The following is a 20,775-nucleotide window of genomic DNA, read 5'->3' as shown; positions in this document are numbered from 1 at the left end:
AAGTACTGGATTTCATAAGTCTTTTTTTGTGACACTCTCTTGATAACTTCCAAATTTCAAAACGCTTAACGTCTTTTAAAGCATTTAGGATCATTTTAATTAATCATTTTGATACCACTCATTTTACAAATGCATGTAATTTTATATATGCATTTCAAAACAGCTGGAATAATCGTAAAGTTTGAGAAAAAAGATGCTTCTGAAGTGCCTCTTGTAATCTAGAGGGTGAGATGTTACTCATTTCTTCTTTGCCTTAGGAATGAGGTAGGCACTCCTTGAGGCAGCCGCACTTCCCAAAGCCAGACGTGGTCAGTACATGCAGACCGCTAACATCGTAACAAAGACTGCTCTGTTGGTGCAGATCTCCTGTTCCAGTTCTTCAAACATTCACGCTTCCTCACCCGGTGCATGTCAGTTATACAAACCAAGCAGACCTGTCCTATAGTACACAACAGGACAGGAATTAGGGTGCACCCATGGGAGACAAGAGGTCTGCCCTCAAGTCCTTTCTTGGATAGGATTCGAATCCCAGACCCCACACTCCAGGCAGGAATCTGAACTGAGGGGCTCCTGAGCAAAAGGGGAAGCACAGTAACGTCCTCTGTCCCAGCTCACCTTCACACGCAGGTGGCAGGTTACTTTGCAAGTCCAGTCTGAAAATTCAGGTTCCCCAGTCCCAAAACTAAGTGTTCTTTTTAGTCCTGTTTCAGCTGAAATCAGTTAAAACTCATGAAAATCCCTGTCTTCTCCAAAATTGATCCTTTCATGAATAAGCAATTTTCTGGGAAAACAATTACTCAATTCTATGGTTTCAGATTTAGTTACCAAGCACTGGTATTTCAAGCCAGGAAAATACCAAAATTCAAAACAAACAAATCGAGCAAGTGTAAGAAGAGTAAACACATTAAAAAGCCCTAAGTATAACTCTTCTTTTGCAACTATGAAGTCAAAGTGCACTGGAATTTTAACACTTATAAAATTTTAAAGCATGTCAACCATAATTTGCCTAGAGTTGAGAAGAAACTCCTTTGATCCAGGTATTCCTTACACATTCAGTAAATCAGTCTCGCAGATATATGAGAAGTATGAGCTATTGGCCCCTGTCAAACAGAATACCTGATGAGATGGACAACTGATATTCTATACTATCTATCTAACTCAGTGATGTTTAACAGTCTGTGATATATGAGGTCACACTAAATAGTCCTTCTGGCATTATACTTTGCTAATCTATGAACATACAATAGCCATGGTAAGACTTCACCATGCATATGCATCCCTGCCCTAAGAGAATATTTCAAACAAAACCTTCCTTTGCTCTTATTTTATTAAATTAAGCTTTTTAATCAGATTATTTTCTTCTTTGCATTTGACTCGTGCATGGTTTTTTTCAATCTTTACTTTTCCAAAATCAGTATCAGTCATTTACTATTGATAAAACTTGGAATGTATCCACAATATTAGTGTTATGCTGTATGACACTGATTTGGCAGTGTCAGTCAATGACAGTGTATAATCAACACAGAATCAATCTGCATATCTACTATTTACTAAAAAATTAAGACTCGTTTAGTACTTTTTAGTCTCAGGTCATGGCTATGTAAAGTAGTCTTAATGCATATTACTAATTATATAAGATTTATTGTAAGCAGGAAATAAAAAATTAACAGAAATATTAAACAGAAAATAAAACAAAAAGAGACAAACCCTACATTCAACAGAGATAGGCTGAGCTGGATACAATGCCATTACTAGACTTACGCAGAACAACTATATGATGTATCAGGTAACATCATTATGTCCTCTGCTGTCATTTTAAATTTTGAGACAATGACTTTCCTGAGTTTCTTACTGTAGCATGAAGATGTATTTGACAGTGACACAAATGAGCTACCACTATAGGCAGGCTCACAGACAGGCAAATTTATAAATCACTTCACCTTTTAAACCTTCAAGCTGAGGACAACGATCGCAGAAAAGATATCAAAAATGGTTATTGTGACACCAGTTTCCACATGGAGTCATCTCACAAACCACAGAAAGTCTTTATCTTGAGGAAAGGGACTCCTCTCTCTCTCTCTCTCTCCACTGAATGCAAGCAAATAAGCCCATCCCAGATGTGCATAACCACACTGTGCTTGAGGCTCTGCAACGTATAGTTTGACCATGCGGAAGAGGTGTTGTTCTGAATGAGGAAATGCTGATGAGAGGGCGTATGGCCAAGGTCAGCTCCTGGCTCGAGAAGAAGTCAGTGTGGTGCTGGAGGGGCAGTCATATTCCAGTGCTCATTAGAAAACTTTGTCACTACTGTAATTTACATATGGCTTCAATCTTTCCTGTGAAGCTATTCTTGTCACCAAGGAATTATTATAACACTACTGAATTATTCCTATTCTAAGTCATCCAAGAAAATAGATTATACTGTGGCTTTTTCCTGGGCGTCAGTTATGCTAACTTGATGGTTTCTTCAAACCAATTCAGCAGCATAGATAGCTGGGAAGTAAGAAGAAAACTAAGGTCTTAAGTGTGAAATGACATAGGTCTATCACGGACAGTCATCTGCCAACATTAACAAGCAAAATGACAGAATATAGTATTTTTTATTTCAAAGAGGAGAGAAACTGAACAATCACAGACAAAACTTGATAAGCAGTCATCTGAGATCCAGATAAAAGAACCTATTTCACATGTATTTACAGACCCTCAAAAATTTCCATGGAGTGTTCATGTTTAAGTACCCCAATGAAGAAGAATTGAGCATTTCAGATACTTTGAGGGATTGCAGTATTCCTTGTGTATGTAATGCCTGCAATGCTTTGATCTTACCAGGCTTGTAGACTAAATTCTCCATGACTAGCAGTAGGATGTGTGTGATCAAGGACTCACAGTGATAAACCTGGATTCCTTATGTCATCTTAGAAGCCAAGTTTAGCCTTATTCATAGATTGGCAGCAGACTTGCACATTCCTTCATTAATTAATGTCCAATCCTGATATCATAGGAATTGTATATATTTATGTACAATATATTTGTCCTATTGTGTTCTGAATAAAAACTCTCAAATATCATGGCTACATTATACAGGAATTATTATGAAATGGTTTACCTAATCTGGTCTATCACTCATACCCACAGTTCAAGGGAAGGTTCAAAAATCCAAAAGGGAACACCTGTGGGACCGTTCACCTGAGCAGAACTGATAGCTGTTTCAAAACTCAGTTTTACTGTGTAAATGGAATTATTGGTCTTACATTTATAAGACTTGGGATTTTCAGTAATACATAATGTTTACAGAGTTTTCATCAACAGTAATGTGCATTTTTTATAAGCTCTGAAAAGAAATGAGAACTACATGTTTCCCAAAAAAGGTTCATGTGGAGCTTCCTTTTTATATCAATAGAATACAGACTTTCAGATGCATGAATATATTCTGTGCCCCCAGAACATAAAATGACCTCCCAGCACCAACTACACAATCAGTGTTTTATGCTTTGGGAGCACTGCTGATCTCTGTCACGCAGTTCTGGAGGTGAAAAGTCATTCAGTTATTTGTCATGCAGCAAATGACTAAAAGGCATAAGAGACATATGAGGAGAAAGATGACAATAGCTCTAATTCCAATGAAGCATAAAAAATAAAAGCTAAACTGATACTTTGTGAATATAATACAAGCAAAGGTGAAAAGTACCTTCCACCTAGAGTTGTAACAATATGCTAAGCCTTGGAAGGTTCTTTTATTTATTTATATATTTTTATTCTCTGGAGTTTGTACAGAGTGCAAAGGAGCACAGTGTTGAAGATATCTGACCAAGATGTGAGTGAATTGCTATAAGCTAGGTAGACATACCAGCTTGTAGCCTTAAACAAAGCACAGAATAACCTCACCTCGAAATAGTGGTAAAGAGGCCAGGGTTCAAGCAAAGCTGAAGCACTACAACATCTAGGTAATGAATTGGCTTTCTCAGCAGTAGTTTAGGGATCTCTTCACTACTACCTGTGTGGTTTGAGACTTGTCAGTCTTTGTGACCACTCAGTACTGGTTCTGATCATTGCGCAACAGACATAAATAAAATTCATACACCTAAAATCCAGCCTATGCTTAACTGCTTTGCTGCATCTGCAGCCTTGTAAATTATCCTAAGATGTGTTAAGTACCAAAGTCAGAATGAAGTGGGTACTTCTTAAAAAGAAGCATAAGAAAGTGGAATAATTTTCTGGAGTAATTTAAGTTTTCACTTCCGTGGCATGCTTGTCAGGATGTTAAATTTCTGTCTCCAGTAAAACTCCATAAGCATATGGAAAATCTATTATCTTGACCTATGTGAAAAAGCAAGAAGCACATGCATATATGTTTCTTTGAATTATCATCTGAAAACATGGCTCTCTGTTTCCCTTAACACACTATAAAAAAAGGGACAACATAAAACCAATTTTGTTTCTAATTCTAAGAGCATTTCTGCTTTGTTACATAGACCCATCTAAGTAATTCATTATTTGAATCACCTACTAAAGTGAGTATAGTTCTGATTGCCTCTTACACTTGTAGCAAAGGTCCTTTTCAGGGAAAAGGTTGAAAGTGCCTGCTCTGATACATATTTTTTTACAATTACCCGAATTATGTGAAATACACAGTATACTTTTAGCAATGAAATGAACTGTGTTTGCAAGCAGAGAACTGTTTTGGTACGTGATGAAGCCTGTCCTTTTCTTTCTGCATTTCTCAGAACGGGTATTCTGTTTCACTACTTCCATACTTTACAGTTTTCACTTTTCAGCTAAATTTTATCTCAGCTCTGAAGTAATAAAATGTTAATAGTTTTAAAGAAGAATTAAAACATGCACATATCCTTTTATATTGAAGGTATTTAACCTTACTATCAGTAATACACGCGAGTAAACATTTTCCAAGAACTGTGATTATGTCTCCTTGCTGCCAGTGTTGCACAAGCCATTTTACCAGTTAGACCCCGGCACACCTGATGTAGCCATTTTAGAACCATGTTACATATAGAATACATTTGCTCTATTACCCCCCAAAATACTTAAGAACAAAACAAAACCAAACCATTTATAGGAAGAACGGAAAATCATCAAAGAATACACATGAACCTCTATCTAAAACCTTTTTCTTCTTCTGCTTTATATTCTAGCTACGTCTTCTCTTTGCATCTGCTGCAGATGCTGCACAAGGTTTGCATGAATGGAAACCATTCACATGAGTGAGGATTTGCAGGGTAAAACTAAAGTCTAACTGTGAATAAAAATGTTAATGGGGTAACATTAGCTACCAATTTGAGCTAAGACGCTACAAAAGCCATTTGTTAGCATTTGAACCCATTAAAACTCTCATCTTTTCAGCATTCATACTCATATCCTTCCAAATTGGACCTAAATTATAGCTAGGGTTACTAACAATCCTCTATAAATATCTTTTGTAGAGATCTGCATAGGATAAATCATTTGCCTTGTTTAATTTTAATAGAAAATGGGAAAACCATATATTCAAAATCAAAACAGTAACATTATGCAGAATAATAAAAAAAAGGCAACATTAGCTGAAATAAGCAAAATAAAATCTCCTCTTTGAAAAAAGATTTAGGTGCCTTGAGTAAATGTAGGATAAGCATTTAAATATTATTTCTATATTTAAAAAAACACAACTCCACCTAATAATTTGTTTGTGTTGATCAAGAAATTACTTTGACATTGCAAAGACAGTTGAGAATTCACAATCAAACAAGAGTCTGCAAGAGTATGTGACCTTACCTTCACCTGCATACGCCAGAATGGAGCGGGCACGCATCTGCTTCCCTTCTGTGGTTTTGCCGGAGCAGGTGTGTGAGCAGGAGGACCATGCAGACCACATGCTGAGCACACAGTCCTTTGGGCATGGAGCTTCGCAGACAACCGGGATTGGGTAGATAGCATCTCTACACAGCTGTCTGTCAACCTCTTCTCCTGGGAAAGAAAAGGCCAGTAGCAGTCTATCATTTGTTAAATTAACTTAAAATGAGCAATCTAGTCCAGATGGGCACACAAATAAATTAGATTCTGTTCTTCTATATAAACAAGGTAAATAGATTTTTTATTAAAATGACTTGTCTCGTCTGCCTTGATTCTAGAAGAACATGCTTAAACCTAGTTTAATTTGATATTCTGCTGAAGTGAATGCCAGGCTGGGTGGTCTTTAGGCTTTCTTTTTGTTAATATATATTTGATTTCACAGAAAATCCTAATGTGAATAACAGAGTATATAATACACCTATAGAAAACTGTACACATGGAAATGCATGTACATTAATCACCTAGTCTTCATCCAGGTTTGTGGGAGAAGGGGAAAATTATACTAACTTCCAGCTCAGCCAGTTCATCCTTTGAATTGCAGCTATGTATCAAAATATGAAGAGTGTTTCAGTAAGCTGCAGTCAGAGTGTCTTGTTTGGTTAGAAAGATCTCATTTGGTAGCCAAGCGAGTAACACATTAGTCTTTGTGTCATGGAAGTATAAAAAGATCTATGCATCTCTATTCTGTCACATCTATATACACATTTCATTATAATAAAAAGATCCAGGCTGGTATAAATTGTTTAGTGAGATACTAACTAGTGTTTAAGTAGCAGAGCTGTTTTTGTTTTGAGTAAGGAAATCATGGGAGCACTGTGTCTGAGATTTGTCTGAACAGCACCCTAATCACAAAGTGGTTAGTTTTGTAAAGTGACATATGATCTCCTGATCAAATCAGCTAATATCCATTAAGTGATGAATGAACAAATGACCACATATTCAGAGGTCAATAAGTCTCACTGACAGTGACAAAAGCTTCAGGATAAATCTTCACTTTGGAGCAGATGATGGAAAAAATGAACGAAGGAGGAAGAGATTTGGAGTCACTGTTTTAGAGTTATAGCCTTGTGCTGGTTTTGGCTGGGGTAGAGTTAATTTTTTCCATAGTACCTAGTACAGGGCTGTGTTTTGGATTTGTGCTGAAAGCAGTGTTGGTAACACAGGGATGTTTTAGTTACTGCTGAGCAGTGCTTACACAGAGTCAAGGCCTTTTCTCCTTCTTGCACCACCCCACCAGTGAGTAGGCTAGGGGTGCACAAGACACCGGGAGGGGACACAGATGGGACAGCTGACCTCAAAAGACCAAAGGGCTATTCCATACCATATGACATCATGCTCAGCATATAAAGCTGGGGGAAGAAGAAGAAAAGGGGGGATGTTTGGAGTGGTGGCGTTTTGTCTTCCCACGTAACCATTACGCATGATAGAGCCCTGATTTCCCGGAGGTAGCTGAGCACCTGCCTGCCCATGGGAAGTAGTGAATGAATTCCTTGATTTGCTTTGCCTGCGTGCGCGGCTTTTGCTTTACCTATTAAACTGTCTTTATCTCAGTCCACAGGTTTTCTGACTTCTACTCTTCCGATTCCCTCCCCCATCCCGCTGTGGGGGAAGTGAGTGAGCAGCTGGGTGGTGTTTAGTTGCCAGCTGGGGTTAAACCATGACAAGCCTTGTTATCATACAAACCAATTACAGAAAGTGCTTGCAATGAAAAGCACCAGGAACTGAGCAGTAGCGCAATATGTAATGCCAGTTAGAAGGAACTTTTTGAAAAAGTTGCATCTAAGAGCACACTGGACTTCCAAGGCCCTGTTAAGCACATACAATCAAGGCATGGAAAGAGCCAGTCTCACTTGTAAACATAAAACTTTTTTTTTTTTAAAGTTTTCTGAAAAGCATAACATTTTAAAAGCATCTGAATGCCTTTTGTGTTACATAATCCTTGCTGTACTAGAGCATAAAACTGTCTGTTGAATTATGATTCGTCTACTGAAACGTTATTGAAGCGTATGTGATCTCGATGGGACTGAACAGGAGTGTCTATAGCATTGCACTTGCTACGATTCATCATGTCAACCCTTTTGTTTTAATAGCTAATGTCAACAAAATAATGTCTCATCAAGATTTGCAATGAACATAAGTCTTCGATACAACAAAACATTGGTTAGGAATAATCATTAAATACTCTATAATTTAATAATAAAGACATCAGCCAGTGTTAATAACCACCACCTGGATTCTGAAAAGCTAATTCAGTGAGCACTGTGAATGCTGTAAAGGAAGCCAAAGATCTATAAACACTGCTTTACCCAAGCCTCAAATTAGGCTTTTATTGCTTAATAGAATAATAATAAAATGAATCAAACACTAATCTAAACAGAAACTACATTTTTGTCATTCAAGGTTTATAGAGTCTTAAAACCTGTCAAATAAGAATCTCTGATAAACTGAGTTTCTGCAAATAGGAGATCCTTTAGTACTAGTGACATATCATGAGTCCCAGAATTATTAACGAACAAATTCTTTATAAAAAGAGGAGAAGATGAGGGCCATCCATCCAATATTATATCCCTTTAAATGGTGTGAAATATTTTATTCATACAGAATCTTTAGGCACAACAGAACTGCAAACATCAATCTTCCTCAGCTCTGCAAACCAGGGGAACTCTTGCAGCTCATGCTTTTAAAATAGCCTAAAGTAGTCATAATCATCTGAATTATAAAGACCTTTGAGATCAAGTAAGTCTCAATAGCTATATTTTCTCATATTAAAAATACAAATTTGAGCCCTGCCAAAGGATTCATAGATCTCCCACATCAAGTTCTGCTTCCCTCACTGGACTCAATCTTTGCATCAATTGCTCCTTCTCTTGTATCACAGGTCATCACATCCTGACATCAATGCGGGAGGGATTCCTGCCTGCTTCACCAGAATGGCAAGTGTTCAGGTTGAAGGACAAGGCAGAGGAGCAGATTGCAAACTTCTTTTCCAAAGAATAGAAAAAAAAGCTAGAAAAGGCGTGAACCTTACTCTCAAATTGTTTCATCGCCAGGTAAGAATCAATGAGGTAAACTGCTGGGACACTTTCACACCTTGCAAGAAATACTACTATTACAATAAAGTATGTCATAATGTAAACGTACAACACTATATTGAGCTTATTTATTGCCTGCCAACTAAGGTGGTGTTAACTTGAAACTCAAGCTGAATTTGGGGTCACAATGAGAAATTGTGCTAAATTAATTTCAGCCTAAGTTTATATTTAAAAATAAAAAAAAAAAAAGCCTTCACTCTCTTCCAAACTCAAAGCCCTCTTTTATCCTTTGCTTTTACAGAGAAAATATTCTCGGAATATGTATCTTCCATATTAGCGTTCAGTTTTTGTCAACTGTCCAATTCTTATCTAATGAATTCAACAGCATAGATATGCAGTTGGAAAGAAGGTTTTATAATGTGTACTTCCTATCTTCAGGGAGATATTTTATTTTTTCTAAATTGTTTCTGACATTTCACTAATGATTTTATGAACAACTTGACCTTTTGTTGTCTTCCTCTTTAAAGTGCATAGTGTAGTCAACTACCAGGAACCACTCAAGCATACGCTGCGTTCAATGCCAATGTAAAGACTAAGGATACTTAGAAAAAGACCCATTTGAAAAAGTTTGCCATGTGTAGTCTAATATTTTATTTGAACTTTATAGGAATACATTTATGTTGCACAAGAGTTGAAGGCAGAACTCCAAAAACACGAGTCAAAGGTCCCTGCCCTGAATTATTTATACTCTAGGCAACAGAATGACAAAAAGTAAAACCCAGAAAGATGAAAAGAGAATATGACATTTCCATCAAGAATACTCTTCACCATTTATCAGTCGATTTGTTCATTAAAATCTGGAATCTAGCAAAAATCCATATTCAGAAACAGTGCCTATGTAGTTGAATGATATATCTCTCATGCAACAGTTGCACATTTTGGGCTAAATTATCCAAATTGCACTAAAGGGAGTGACTGCATGTAGAAATGGCAGGAGGCAAAAGAGGTTTGATTTTTCAAGGATTTAAAATGTCAAAAACTGTTTAAACCTTTGCTGGGATTTTTACAGACTTGTGTCATCAGTAAAGACTGCCAAGGAGATAGCCTTTCAAATCCACGTCTCTTCCTTGGACTGTTATGCTGGACCCAGCTAGACCATCAGCAAAGCAAGTCACTACATTAAAACCTCCTTGTGGCCTTCTTGGTATGAAGACCTTCTAGTATGTGTTCACGCACCAGAGCCACTAGTGAACTACTGAACTATTTAATTGCTTTAAAACAAATAAACAAACAAAAAAACAGCAAACCAACCAAACAAAAAAACCCAAGCCCCCTAGTGAACAGGCAAATTTTTACAGATTAAAGAGAGGTAGTTTGTGAATAGTATGCAGGAGGAACTGGCTAACTGTTCAGACTGTATTCATATCACCATTCTTGTTTCATTACATTCACAAAGCAGATATGGTATCTGTGAAAATTTGGTCTACATGCTAAAGGCTGGGCTAGACCGCAGAAGACTTATGTTCGGTGTTTAATGTAGCTGAATCATGTCACTCCTTTGTGGTTTTGTTTACTCATCTGTAAAATGTGCCTGATATTTAAGTTTCTGGTAAAATGCTTTAAGATCTTTCCAATGGGAAGCATTCCCAGAGCTGGTATCACTAGAGAGACATGGCAAGGAAACCCTCTTGCTTATTGTGCATCTTTTAATATGATGCATGCTTCAGTGCACAGTAAAAAATTGCTGTCAAATTCTGTCCTGTAGTAAATGGAAAGGCAAGTGCTTAACAGAGGGCAAAATTTTTTTAAAGCCTTAAAATGAACAGTAAAATCACTGCATGATTCAATGAGGCATAGAGAACAACTGAAAAAAAAATCAACATAAAATAAATATGCTGCTGGGGTCCTACGCAATAAGGCAATGAACGTGGTCTCAGTCCTGTACCTGGAAACCAGCTATAGTCTCTGAAAGGGTGAACTACAATCTGATATAAACTAAGTAAAAAATTGACACTAAAATCACAATAAATGGGATCAAATCAAGAGAGTGCTTTGAACATTAATATTGAGCATTTTTTTTTAAATGCCTGTGTAATCAGTGAAGGACAGGAATATCACAGAGTGGTAAACCAAATCATGCAGTTATATTTTAAAGTTCATAAAAGAATTAGCGACAGCGACTGAGCCTAAATGCTAAAACTGCAGACTTGAGACTCTGTACTGCTTAGTCGACTTTGTTCAAATTTACCAGTATATCTGCAACTCTAAGAAAAAAAAAGGCTGTTATGTCAATATCTTCTTTTTGTGGCTCCTGGTAGCCACATATGATAGTCTGCTTTTAAGTACAACAGACCACAGGAAACTACAGTGTATCATTCAAGTGTTTTTAAACTTGCACATTTAAAATGATGATGTAAAAATACAAAAGGATGGAAAAGACTGACAGTTCAAAGCACTGCATGATCTGGAGGTACTGGTTATACATACTAGGATATATACTGTGTTGTATATATGTGACTATATCAGTTATAGGCATTGCTTTCTTGGCTGAAGCCACTCTTACCAGCTTTCTTGTCTTGCCAGTGACGCTGAAAATGAGGTACACAATGTGTCACCCATTGGAAAACCATTGGGCACCCCAAACACTTGGTAAGGCACCCCAGAGCCTAGTTTTTAAAGTGCTCTGTGCTCATGGGTGAAAAAGGTCTTGTTCTTATTCAATTGCCTTCAATAATGCCTCTAAGCATGGAGGCTGCAGGAAAAAAAAATAATTCACATGATGTTAAAATCTGTGAGCTGTACTGGTTGCCATTTACTGTTTCCTTTCTTCCCCATGTAGAAAAATAATCAGCAGGAAAGTACTGCACTGCCTCCTGTATGGGTTGTAAAGGCTGAAATGGCCAATGAGACTGTTCTTTATCTTGAATTCCCATGCAGTTTCCCATATGCATTCCTCCCACATGAGGACCTGTATGTGTCCTTATGACTCCCTCGCCAGCCTTCAAGTGTGTTGAATGACCTCCTCAGACTGGCTGAGGACCCAAAGCTGCTGTGTGGACTCTGCCCATCAAGAACAAAATACGCCTGTTTTTTACATGGAACTAACTTTAACCACTCTCTGTACCCAAAGTTAGTAAAGCATATGCTTCTCCACTAAAAAGCTTGCACATGCTACAATTTTACATTTTTTGTGTTATTCCTGTAGATATACAAAGATAGTTTGACTAGAAGAGGGGGAAATGCTTTATTTTTTAAAAGATTTTCTTACAATTCTGAAGTGCCTAAATGTCTGTTTTAATTACAGCTCAGGGCAGAAAATAAGCAAGAAAATATCAGTCTAAAATGTAATTGCCTCAAAGTTATATGAACGTCTCAACTACTGTAATAGTATAGAGAAAGAATTAATGAGTTTGTCATTATTCTAAAGAAAACACAAAAAAACCCAACTTCAAGAAAACCACTGAAATAAGAGAAAACATGCAACTTATCCAAATTTGAAGTTCTATACTAGACTTTCATTAGTAATAACCTTGTCTACACATTGGCTGATTAGTCTAATGCAAAATGGGCAATTCTTCACATTACAGAAAGGCTATTAAAATTACCACAAAACCATATATTTTTCAGATGTTAGGACACCTTATATCTGCTAATAAGCAGATAGCAATCAATCACCAGGATGAACTAATATTATCATTTTCATTTCTAATACTATTGCACCTCTTTCAAATCACTAAGCAATTACTTGTCCCCAAAGTTCACCACAAAAGGAAAAATTCTGCCTGCCTACCATGAACTGTCACAGCAAATTAACTTTTCCTTCCAAACCACAGTGCTGCAGCAGTAGTGTGGATTTTTCTGTTTTCAGTGATCAGAAGATGTAGAGAACTACGTTGCAAACTATGCATAGGAAAAAGCAGAGGCCCATAATATTTTCATTCAACTTCTGTCCTTCTGCATTATCAGGCACTTGCTATCTGTCTTCCTCAAATCTCCACATCTTACTTCAACTTTATCAGAACTGCTGATAGGAAATTCAGTCTCATACCGTGATTGATTTTTTTTTTTGGCAATTCTTTTTGTTTCGTTGTTTGGTAGTGCTTTTTTTTTCTTATACAAGAGGAACTCTCTGAGGAAAGCTGTCTTTCTCATAGCATGTCTCTAATTAAAATGTATACACAACTGCAAAAGGCTGACCCAGATTTTTCAGCAGGGAGAATTTAGAAGTTAATCTCTGAAAACCTAATCAAATAAGCCATGGAAAGGGGAAACAATAATATTTACATGCAATTCATCATTTACCGTGTTGTTTAGCCCAACAATCTTAAGAGTATTTGGAGGAAAAAAAAGCAGCACGTGCAACAGTATCTGACTGACAGACCAATTTTTGCTCTTCAATCAGTTCAATACTTGTATGTAACAGATACTTTGATAGACATTAGGAAACTTTAAATGTTTTATTAATCCCAGAAGCCTTCATAACATCTTGACAGTGTTTATTCATATCTGCTCCAAAGATAAAGGCTGTCAATGTAAGCTTTAATGTTAGTAAAATGGCGGTGTCCTTGAAAACAGTAGCAACACTGTGTTACCTTGTATGTAATTATTTTCTGTTCTAGTTCCTGAATGACCAGCTGTCAAAAAATCTCTCTGCATGAGGTAGGTTGATAAATTTTCAACATTTTGAATAATTTTTAACCTCTCTAATTACTTAATATAAAGCAACATTAACCTACAATTTATATTCTCAATATATTCTGCTTCATTGGCTCCGAAGTTTTTCAACAAACACAATGTGAAAAGATGGTGTATTTTTCCCTTGTATTGTTCTTATCAAGTGAAGTTTCTGCATTCATTTCTATTGCTTAGGTGCCTAGCTGTTAGCTCCAAGTGTTAAATCAGTTGCTAATTCCCTAATCACATGCCTTTCTCAATTGCTTTTGCTAAGTAGCATTTGCATTTAATTAAGTATTTCTTAATTAGTTGATGGTTAATATTGGTAAAGTCATTTTCTTCTAAGAAGTCTAAGTAGAAATGGCACTGATTTCAATGAAGACAAATATACTAGTTTCTCACATCTGCTCATTATGCAAAAATGTAAGAAATTTGGTCTAATAGTTTAATGATATGAAAACATTCTAGGATTGTAAACTGTTTGATTTGGTGATTTGTGTGTGAAAATTTACTGTGTTTTTGTTTCAGTGTAGAATTTAAAGTAGTATCATACAGTCTATTCCTTACTAAAAGAAAAATTATAAACATGATACTTTTGCCCCTTATTAAAAAAAAATTATGAATCTCAAAAACATGGATGGAATTTTTTTAAAACAAGAAACTTACACAAGCACATACACCTTCATCTTATTTACACATTTACCATGACTGCCCACACAAACCAGTGATATATAGAAAAGACCACTGAGTGCTCCTCTTTCACTATGCAAATACTGGAAGATATGAATAATTTTTAAAATATAATCCTAAATTTTAAAATGTAGTTTTTGGCTTTTTTTTAATCAAACTTTCACAACAAAAAATGACTGATGATGGCAGGAACAAATACTATACAAAAGGAAAACAGCTGGAGCTTAGAAACCCACCATATCCAGTGTTTCTCAAATCAAAGATAACAGCATATCAACATACTTACGAAAAAATCATGATCTTTTTAAGATATTCTATTCCTTAACCAGACGAAACACTGCATTTTACAAGCAATAACTTCTTGTTGATGACTATGTTCAATTTTTCTCATGTATTCACCTTATGGGAAAAGAAATTTTGACAAGTGGGAAGACAGCGGCTTCAAGAACTCCCACATTCATGCAGAAATCTAATTCCAACCATAGTACCTGAGCACTTATGCTCCTTCTCTGTAACCAAACCAGTAAATGTTACTACTACACCTCAGCTACAGCTTAAAGAGTAGCATGTGTTTGCTAACTTTCCCCACAGCACAACATATTAGCAGCTATGTAGAAAGAATGCAGAAGAAGGTAACCCCCTGTGAGTAGTTTATAGGAAAGCTAAAAGATATGAAAGGCATTCTGCTACAGAGGTAAGCCTGTTCTGGTTCCAATACGTCTTCCCTGTCCTTAAGCTTATCCAAAGTTTCAGTCACGCAAATTTCAAGAAATGTGAGTCACTGCTAAGAAATTCAGTTCAGTATTCCTTAATGCATCAGGTAAAGGTAAGGCTTTGCACCATATACAAAATCATTACAGGAATAATCAAACCCGAAATAACACTCCTTACTTTGAAATAATGACAGCAATAAAGGGACACTCTGAAACAAAAATGAAGAACATATTTTAAAGATGTATATTTCCTTCTAAAATTGCTTCAGATGGGAAACATCTTTGGATGTTCTTTGGATGTAACTGGTTAAAGATAATGAACTCACACCTTCAGACACAATATTAATGCTTCCAGTAATCCCATTTTCACATCTGGTAATAGAAGAACATATGTACCTTCATTTATATTAGAGTCATCTATCACGATTACAGTCATGTAGATACAGTCTAAATGTGACAGAGGGAAATAAAAACAGGGAAAGGAATAGTATTTCTTTATCCAAATAATATTTTTTTGATGTAAAATGCAGTGTCACCTGCCACATATGTAGGAAGACCAGATTAAACAGTATGAAAAAATAATATTCCATAACTACGTTAACTCAGAAATATACAGTAACCTGAGGTGTTTGGCTAGAGAAAAAAAACCACTTTACTTTTTTTCCATTAAAGTGCAACCTTCTTATTTATGCTTGAATTCTTTACTCGATGAGAATGAGAAAAGCGGAAGAAACTGTTCTGCTCTCTTTGTCATCTTAATAAGAACAACATTTTGCGGTATCCACTTTCAAACTTTACCTCTTATTCCTTTATCCCATCTCTTATTTTTCACTATTCTTTCCCAGATTTACCCAGGTTGAAAAACTAAATTACATATATTTCACCTAGAAAACATGGAAAAAGGTTTTCCAATTGTCCCTGTATTTATTTACATAATTTTCTAAGTGGTAGTGGTGATGGCAGCCACAGTATCAGTTCCCCCAAGCATACAGCAATCTCTTGGCCGCTTGTGAAGCTCTCAATTAAAAAAAAAAAAAATTATACATGAAGTCAGCTCCTTCACTATACACACAGAGGCACACTGAGGGTGTCTTACAGCACTAACTATGGCTTAAAAAGTAACACAGTCTTTTTATCTCTGACACTATAAGTTACTGAGTGAATATTTTGTATTATGCATCAAAGACAATGGAAAACTCTTCTGGCAGTTGATACATTCTTTGGATTTTCACTGCTTCTGATACCAGTGAATATCCACCAGCATGAAAGAGGCTGCATCTGAACTATCAGTGATAATGTGAGTATCACTGAAAAAGACTGATCTAAATAGGAATACTGAAGAATTAATCCAAATTAATTCAAATGGGACTTTGAAGGAGATTAGTTAAACTCTATTAATATTGTGTATGCCTATCCTTATTCAGAATGAAAGAGAATATTCTTAAATAGAATTAAGGTCACCTTAATTCTGAATAAGAGGATTCACATATGTTTTTCATATAGTTTAACTAATATTATTTTTGCAGTTAATTTGGATCAACTTTCTTAAGTGCCTCCATAGAGACAAGACAATGTAAACAAAAACTGAAACATGATATGCTTTAGCTGAAAAACTGTTATACTTTAACTTTATGCCATAGTAGATTTGTACCACAGGAATAATAGTCCAATATTTCTAATAAAGAGCCCAGCAGAATACCTACACATTGCCTAACAACAGGAGTAAGATTTTCCTACTGTTTGACAGGTAGTTGAAGCATTTTCACGGTTCATTTGCTAATGTAGTCTTACTGAGAATGCTAAGGAACAGAGAATACAAGTGTATTGATCATAACCAAGCTGAGTTGCCTTCTAGCGTCAAATAAGCCAATCAAACATCATCTTGATATGAAAGAAAAAGTAAGTTTGATGACAGGCTACAGTCCCATTGAGAATAAAATCAATATTAGTCATGGGACCAAGTGGGATCAATACGTCAGACCAACAGGCCATTTTAAGCAGAATGGGGAAAGGAAGGGAAAAGTGCTGACAGAGCTATAAGGAAACAAGAAGACACGGTGTGAATCTGGAGGATGAAATCACTTAAAAATTCAGTGCATTTCTAAGAACACTTGGCAAAAGCACCAACTCACCTTAAAAAGATATAGCTGATCCCAAGATCAACTGGACATTCTCATGAACTTTTCCCAGTCAAGCCACAATTTATACAATAACAAAAAGATATAAAAGTATGACTTCAAAAATAAATTAAAAATACTTTCTCCGTTCGTTTGTAAAATGTTACAGAAACTCTATTGCATTTAACAGTGAAAAAAATTCCTTTGACAGACTTTAGAAATATTTGTAGTGTAATTTTGAACATTGGCAACAGTAGGATTTAAAATACATGGATTTGAAAATGTAACATGTATCTATTTCAGCATTGCACTATGTCTTTTTGTTTATTTAGAAAACAAGAAGTTTTGTTAATCACTGGGAAATATATTAGTATTTTTTCACTACTGGGTATTCTCATCAAATTTTTAAACTCATCAGATACAGACAAGTAGAGTGTTGTAGCCTTTAAAAAGGTTTCACAGGTATTTTATTGTAACTACTATTTTAGACATTTCCTCCTCCCCTCCAATAAGCAAAAAATTAAGTGAAGAACAAGTCCAGGAAGGGCAATGGAATGTCAGCGATTTTCAACAAGTTCGATTAGAAATGATAATTCTGATGTGCTAAACTGAACTAGATTAACATTCAGGGATATAAGTTAGGAACAGAAGCATAAAAAGGAAATAATAGGCAAGACTACAAAAACAGTAGCATGGAAACAATGTGACAGCTCCACTAACGTCAGTAGAACAACAATGCTCACCACAGTTGATCTTTTCAACAATTCCCTACACTGAGGTACTAATCCTCATATTTTAAACAGCTACCTTAAATGGCCTGGTTTTCAAGAAACACTAAATATCCATAACTTTCACGAATTTCAGGGTTCTCATTTTCTGCCTAAGTATGAGTTTTGGAGGATAACTTTATAAATTCAAGCTCAGAAGTTCACAAAGTTGCATCATAAATTGATTCATAAATACTCCAGCACTGCAGTTTCATCACCAAGTATTTTCCTAGAATTTGGCCACCAACATTTTGATGTTATTCCTCTCTCTAATGCAAAAGCACAACCCACAGCCAAAGAGAATGACTAATGGCATGCAGCTGACAGAATATTAGATGAATTTTTCAGTTTGTCAATTATCTAATATTTCACTACTATAAAGTGAATTTGCAGCAAGTTTATAACTACACATTCATAAATATATGTGATACCTCTTGCCACACAAATAGACATGTAACTCAAAGAGGGTTTTAAGAGAATAAGAAAAATTATTTTATATAGTAAAAGATGATTGCAAACATTTTCTTTGCATTATTCATCCACCTGCAGCTAGTAAAGAGTTGTCACTCTATATGTAATCTGACAGCTCAATTCAATCACAGTTAAAACACAGGACCCAAGAGGTGTAAAAGAGATCACTGCCACTGTCATGTTTACACATTTCTGAGAAACAGTTTTATAATTAATTTCATGGATGCTTCTGTCCGTGTCCTACTACTGGCAGATGAAATGCAGTCATTGGAGAACATCTTTTTATCCATCTTGCAATGGAAATCTTCTCATCATTACAAGTGGAAGGCACAGCATGCCTTTAGGCAGCTCAGACTGTGAATTAATCTTGTCTTTTGGAAACATTTTGATAATAGATTCCTCTCTAGAAGACTAAAACTAACCCATCCTTTTGACTTTTCCTTTTTCCTGGCCTCTCAGTATATGGATTCGGAGAAAGAGCTCTCAGAAAAGCAACCAGAGGTAAATAACACTACATCTTATAAACCTATGCTAAATTAAGGAAATACAATAACATTGTCACACAACAAAACCAAAAGTAGCAGAAGCACATCTGCAACTATAGGGACGTTATAACTTTTCTACTTCTTTAATAACTTATACAGGCTAATGTCCTAAAGTCACAGAAATATGACAGATTTCACTGCAGATTTGCACCTACTCAGAGAAATCAGCTTTACCCTGGAAATAAAGCTCCCTTCCCCTACTAGAAGGACACCACTGGTTTTCTAGAAGCATCCCACAAGATTTAAGAAGCTTCTAGCTAGCACTATTCTACTTTTTCCCCTCTTAAAAAAAAAGATCCATTCTGAGACATTCAGAACAAGAGATTTGATGTAGTTTCTACTTAATATATTTTCTCTGGAAAACACTAATGCAGCAATTTGCTATTCATAAAATAATATCAATGCCAATAAAGGATGTCTCAAATCAATAAAATTAAAACCAAACATCTGATAATTCCTAAGGTAAGATTTACATAGCTAATCCATAAATTACCTCCAAAATTATGTCAAGAAACCAAACAGCAGTAAATGCCAGGATTAAAGTTGCCTTTGTATAATGCAGTTTTTTAAATTGCATAATTACACGCTTATTATTTTTCCACTGGGTCCCTTCCTCCTTCAGTTCACAGATTAGAATGTCTTTAATGGGTAGCTATTCGTTATTTTTAGTTTTATTCTCTTTGTTCGAGGCATGAGCCTATGTTTTATTTACCACACATTAATTAAAAGTGTTATTAAAACAGAAGTGGTAATTTTTCTAAGATCTTTCTGTCATGGCTATCAGACGCCCACTAATACATTTATTTTCAGAACACTCAAGATGTGACGGGTCAGGGTTATTTATATTTTGCTGATGCTGAACAAAAGTGGAGCAAAATTAAACCCTGAAGAACGAGACAACTAAGGCTAGCTGTGTCAAAGACAAAGCATTCATTACTACAAAATGCCCACTTAATCCCCAAAGGAGATATATCCGCTTCACAAATAAGTAGCAGGTTCTGTGGGGAAAATGGCATGTAGGCACAATTAAATAATTAAAGACTTTCATCTGATACATTCACATAAGGACCAGACAAACAACCTTAATTTCCTAATGTTTGAGGGCTTGGCTTTGCAACCTAAAATACTTAATTTTGACACAATATTTCTTTCCAATTTTCTAGTTTAAAACAGAAGCCAAATGAAAAACAGTACTTCTGCCATGGGTGTTACACCGACTCTGGACACTTACCGCTCTATCGGGTGATTTTATGAGACAAAAGCAGGGGCAGACTACAATCTGCTGCGTTCCAGCTCTAGAAGTGAAAAATTTCCTTTTATCTTCCCCTTTTCTGGCTTCTTAGCCAGCCTTATATTCTGCAGACACTAATCCCAGCCTGTCACTTCGCTGTCCCTTTCACCCGGCCCTGCCACATTCTCTCCAGCTGCTTGTCAAATCCTCCCTTGGGCTGACCATCACCAGACTGAATCTTTCCCCAAATTCATTCCTAAACCCTGCCATGTAGGGACATTTTATAACTTCCTTTGAGTTCCTAACTTGCTCTCAGTAAAGTGTCCTGGAGGAAACTAGGGTCAAATCCTACCTTTCCCCAGTTCTTAACCTCATTGCTTGGTCAGTACCAGTTTCCCCCTCTTGTCTCCCATCGCCCTTTTCACCAAATCCTGGGTACAAATCTATGCCTTTCCCTCTGCAACAGGTCTGTGACTCTACGTAGCTGAAACCCTGCTCAAACCTATTTGCATCCCAAAATCTGGACCAGATCACTGGGAACAATGCAGAGACTGAGATGCTCAGTCGTTTGCTCTGATTTGGAGTAATCATTGTGGCGGAGTATGTTTTACTCTTAGTTTGAAGTTTTCTTAAGTATTCAGTAGAGATGGTCCTTGTGCAATGCACAGGAGTTACCAGAATTGCAAAATGA

At 36.2% G+C, this 20,775-nt stretch overlaps 1 protein-coding gene across 1 annotated transcript in view; it reads right to left on the bottom strand.

Annotated features, from left to right (window-relative positions):
• The window catches only part of THSD7A (thrombospondin type 1 domain containing 7A), a 204,421-nt gene that overhangs the window by 66,126 nt on the left and 117,520 nt on the right, over nt 1–20,775 (bottom strand). The window contains exon 8 of the mRNA XM_082321586.1: nt 5,767–5,958. Within this exon, the coding sequence (XP_082177712.1) occupies nt 5,767–5,958 (192 nt within the window). The remainder of the gene's footprint in view (nt 1–5,766; nt 5,959–20,775) is intronic.

The sequence above is a fragment of the Platalea leucorodia genome (assembly GCF_965183815.1).
Source record: "Platalea leucorodia genome assembly, chromosome: 1".
NCBI classification, from domain to species: domain Eukaryota; kingdom Metazoa; phylum Chordata; class Aves; order Pelecaniformes; family Threskiornithidae; genus Platalea; species Platalea leucorodia.
This window is presented reverse-complemented; position numbering and strand designations above follow the sequence as displayed.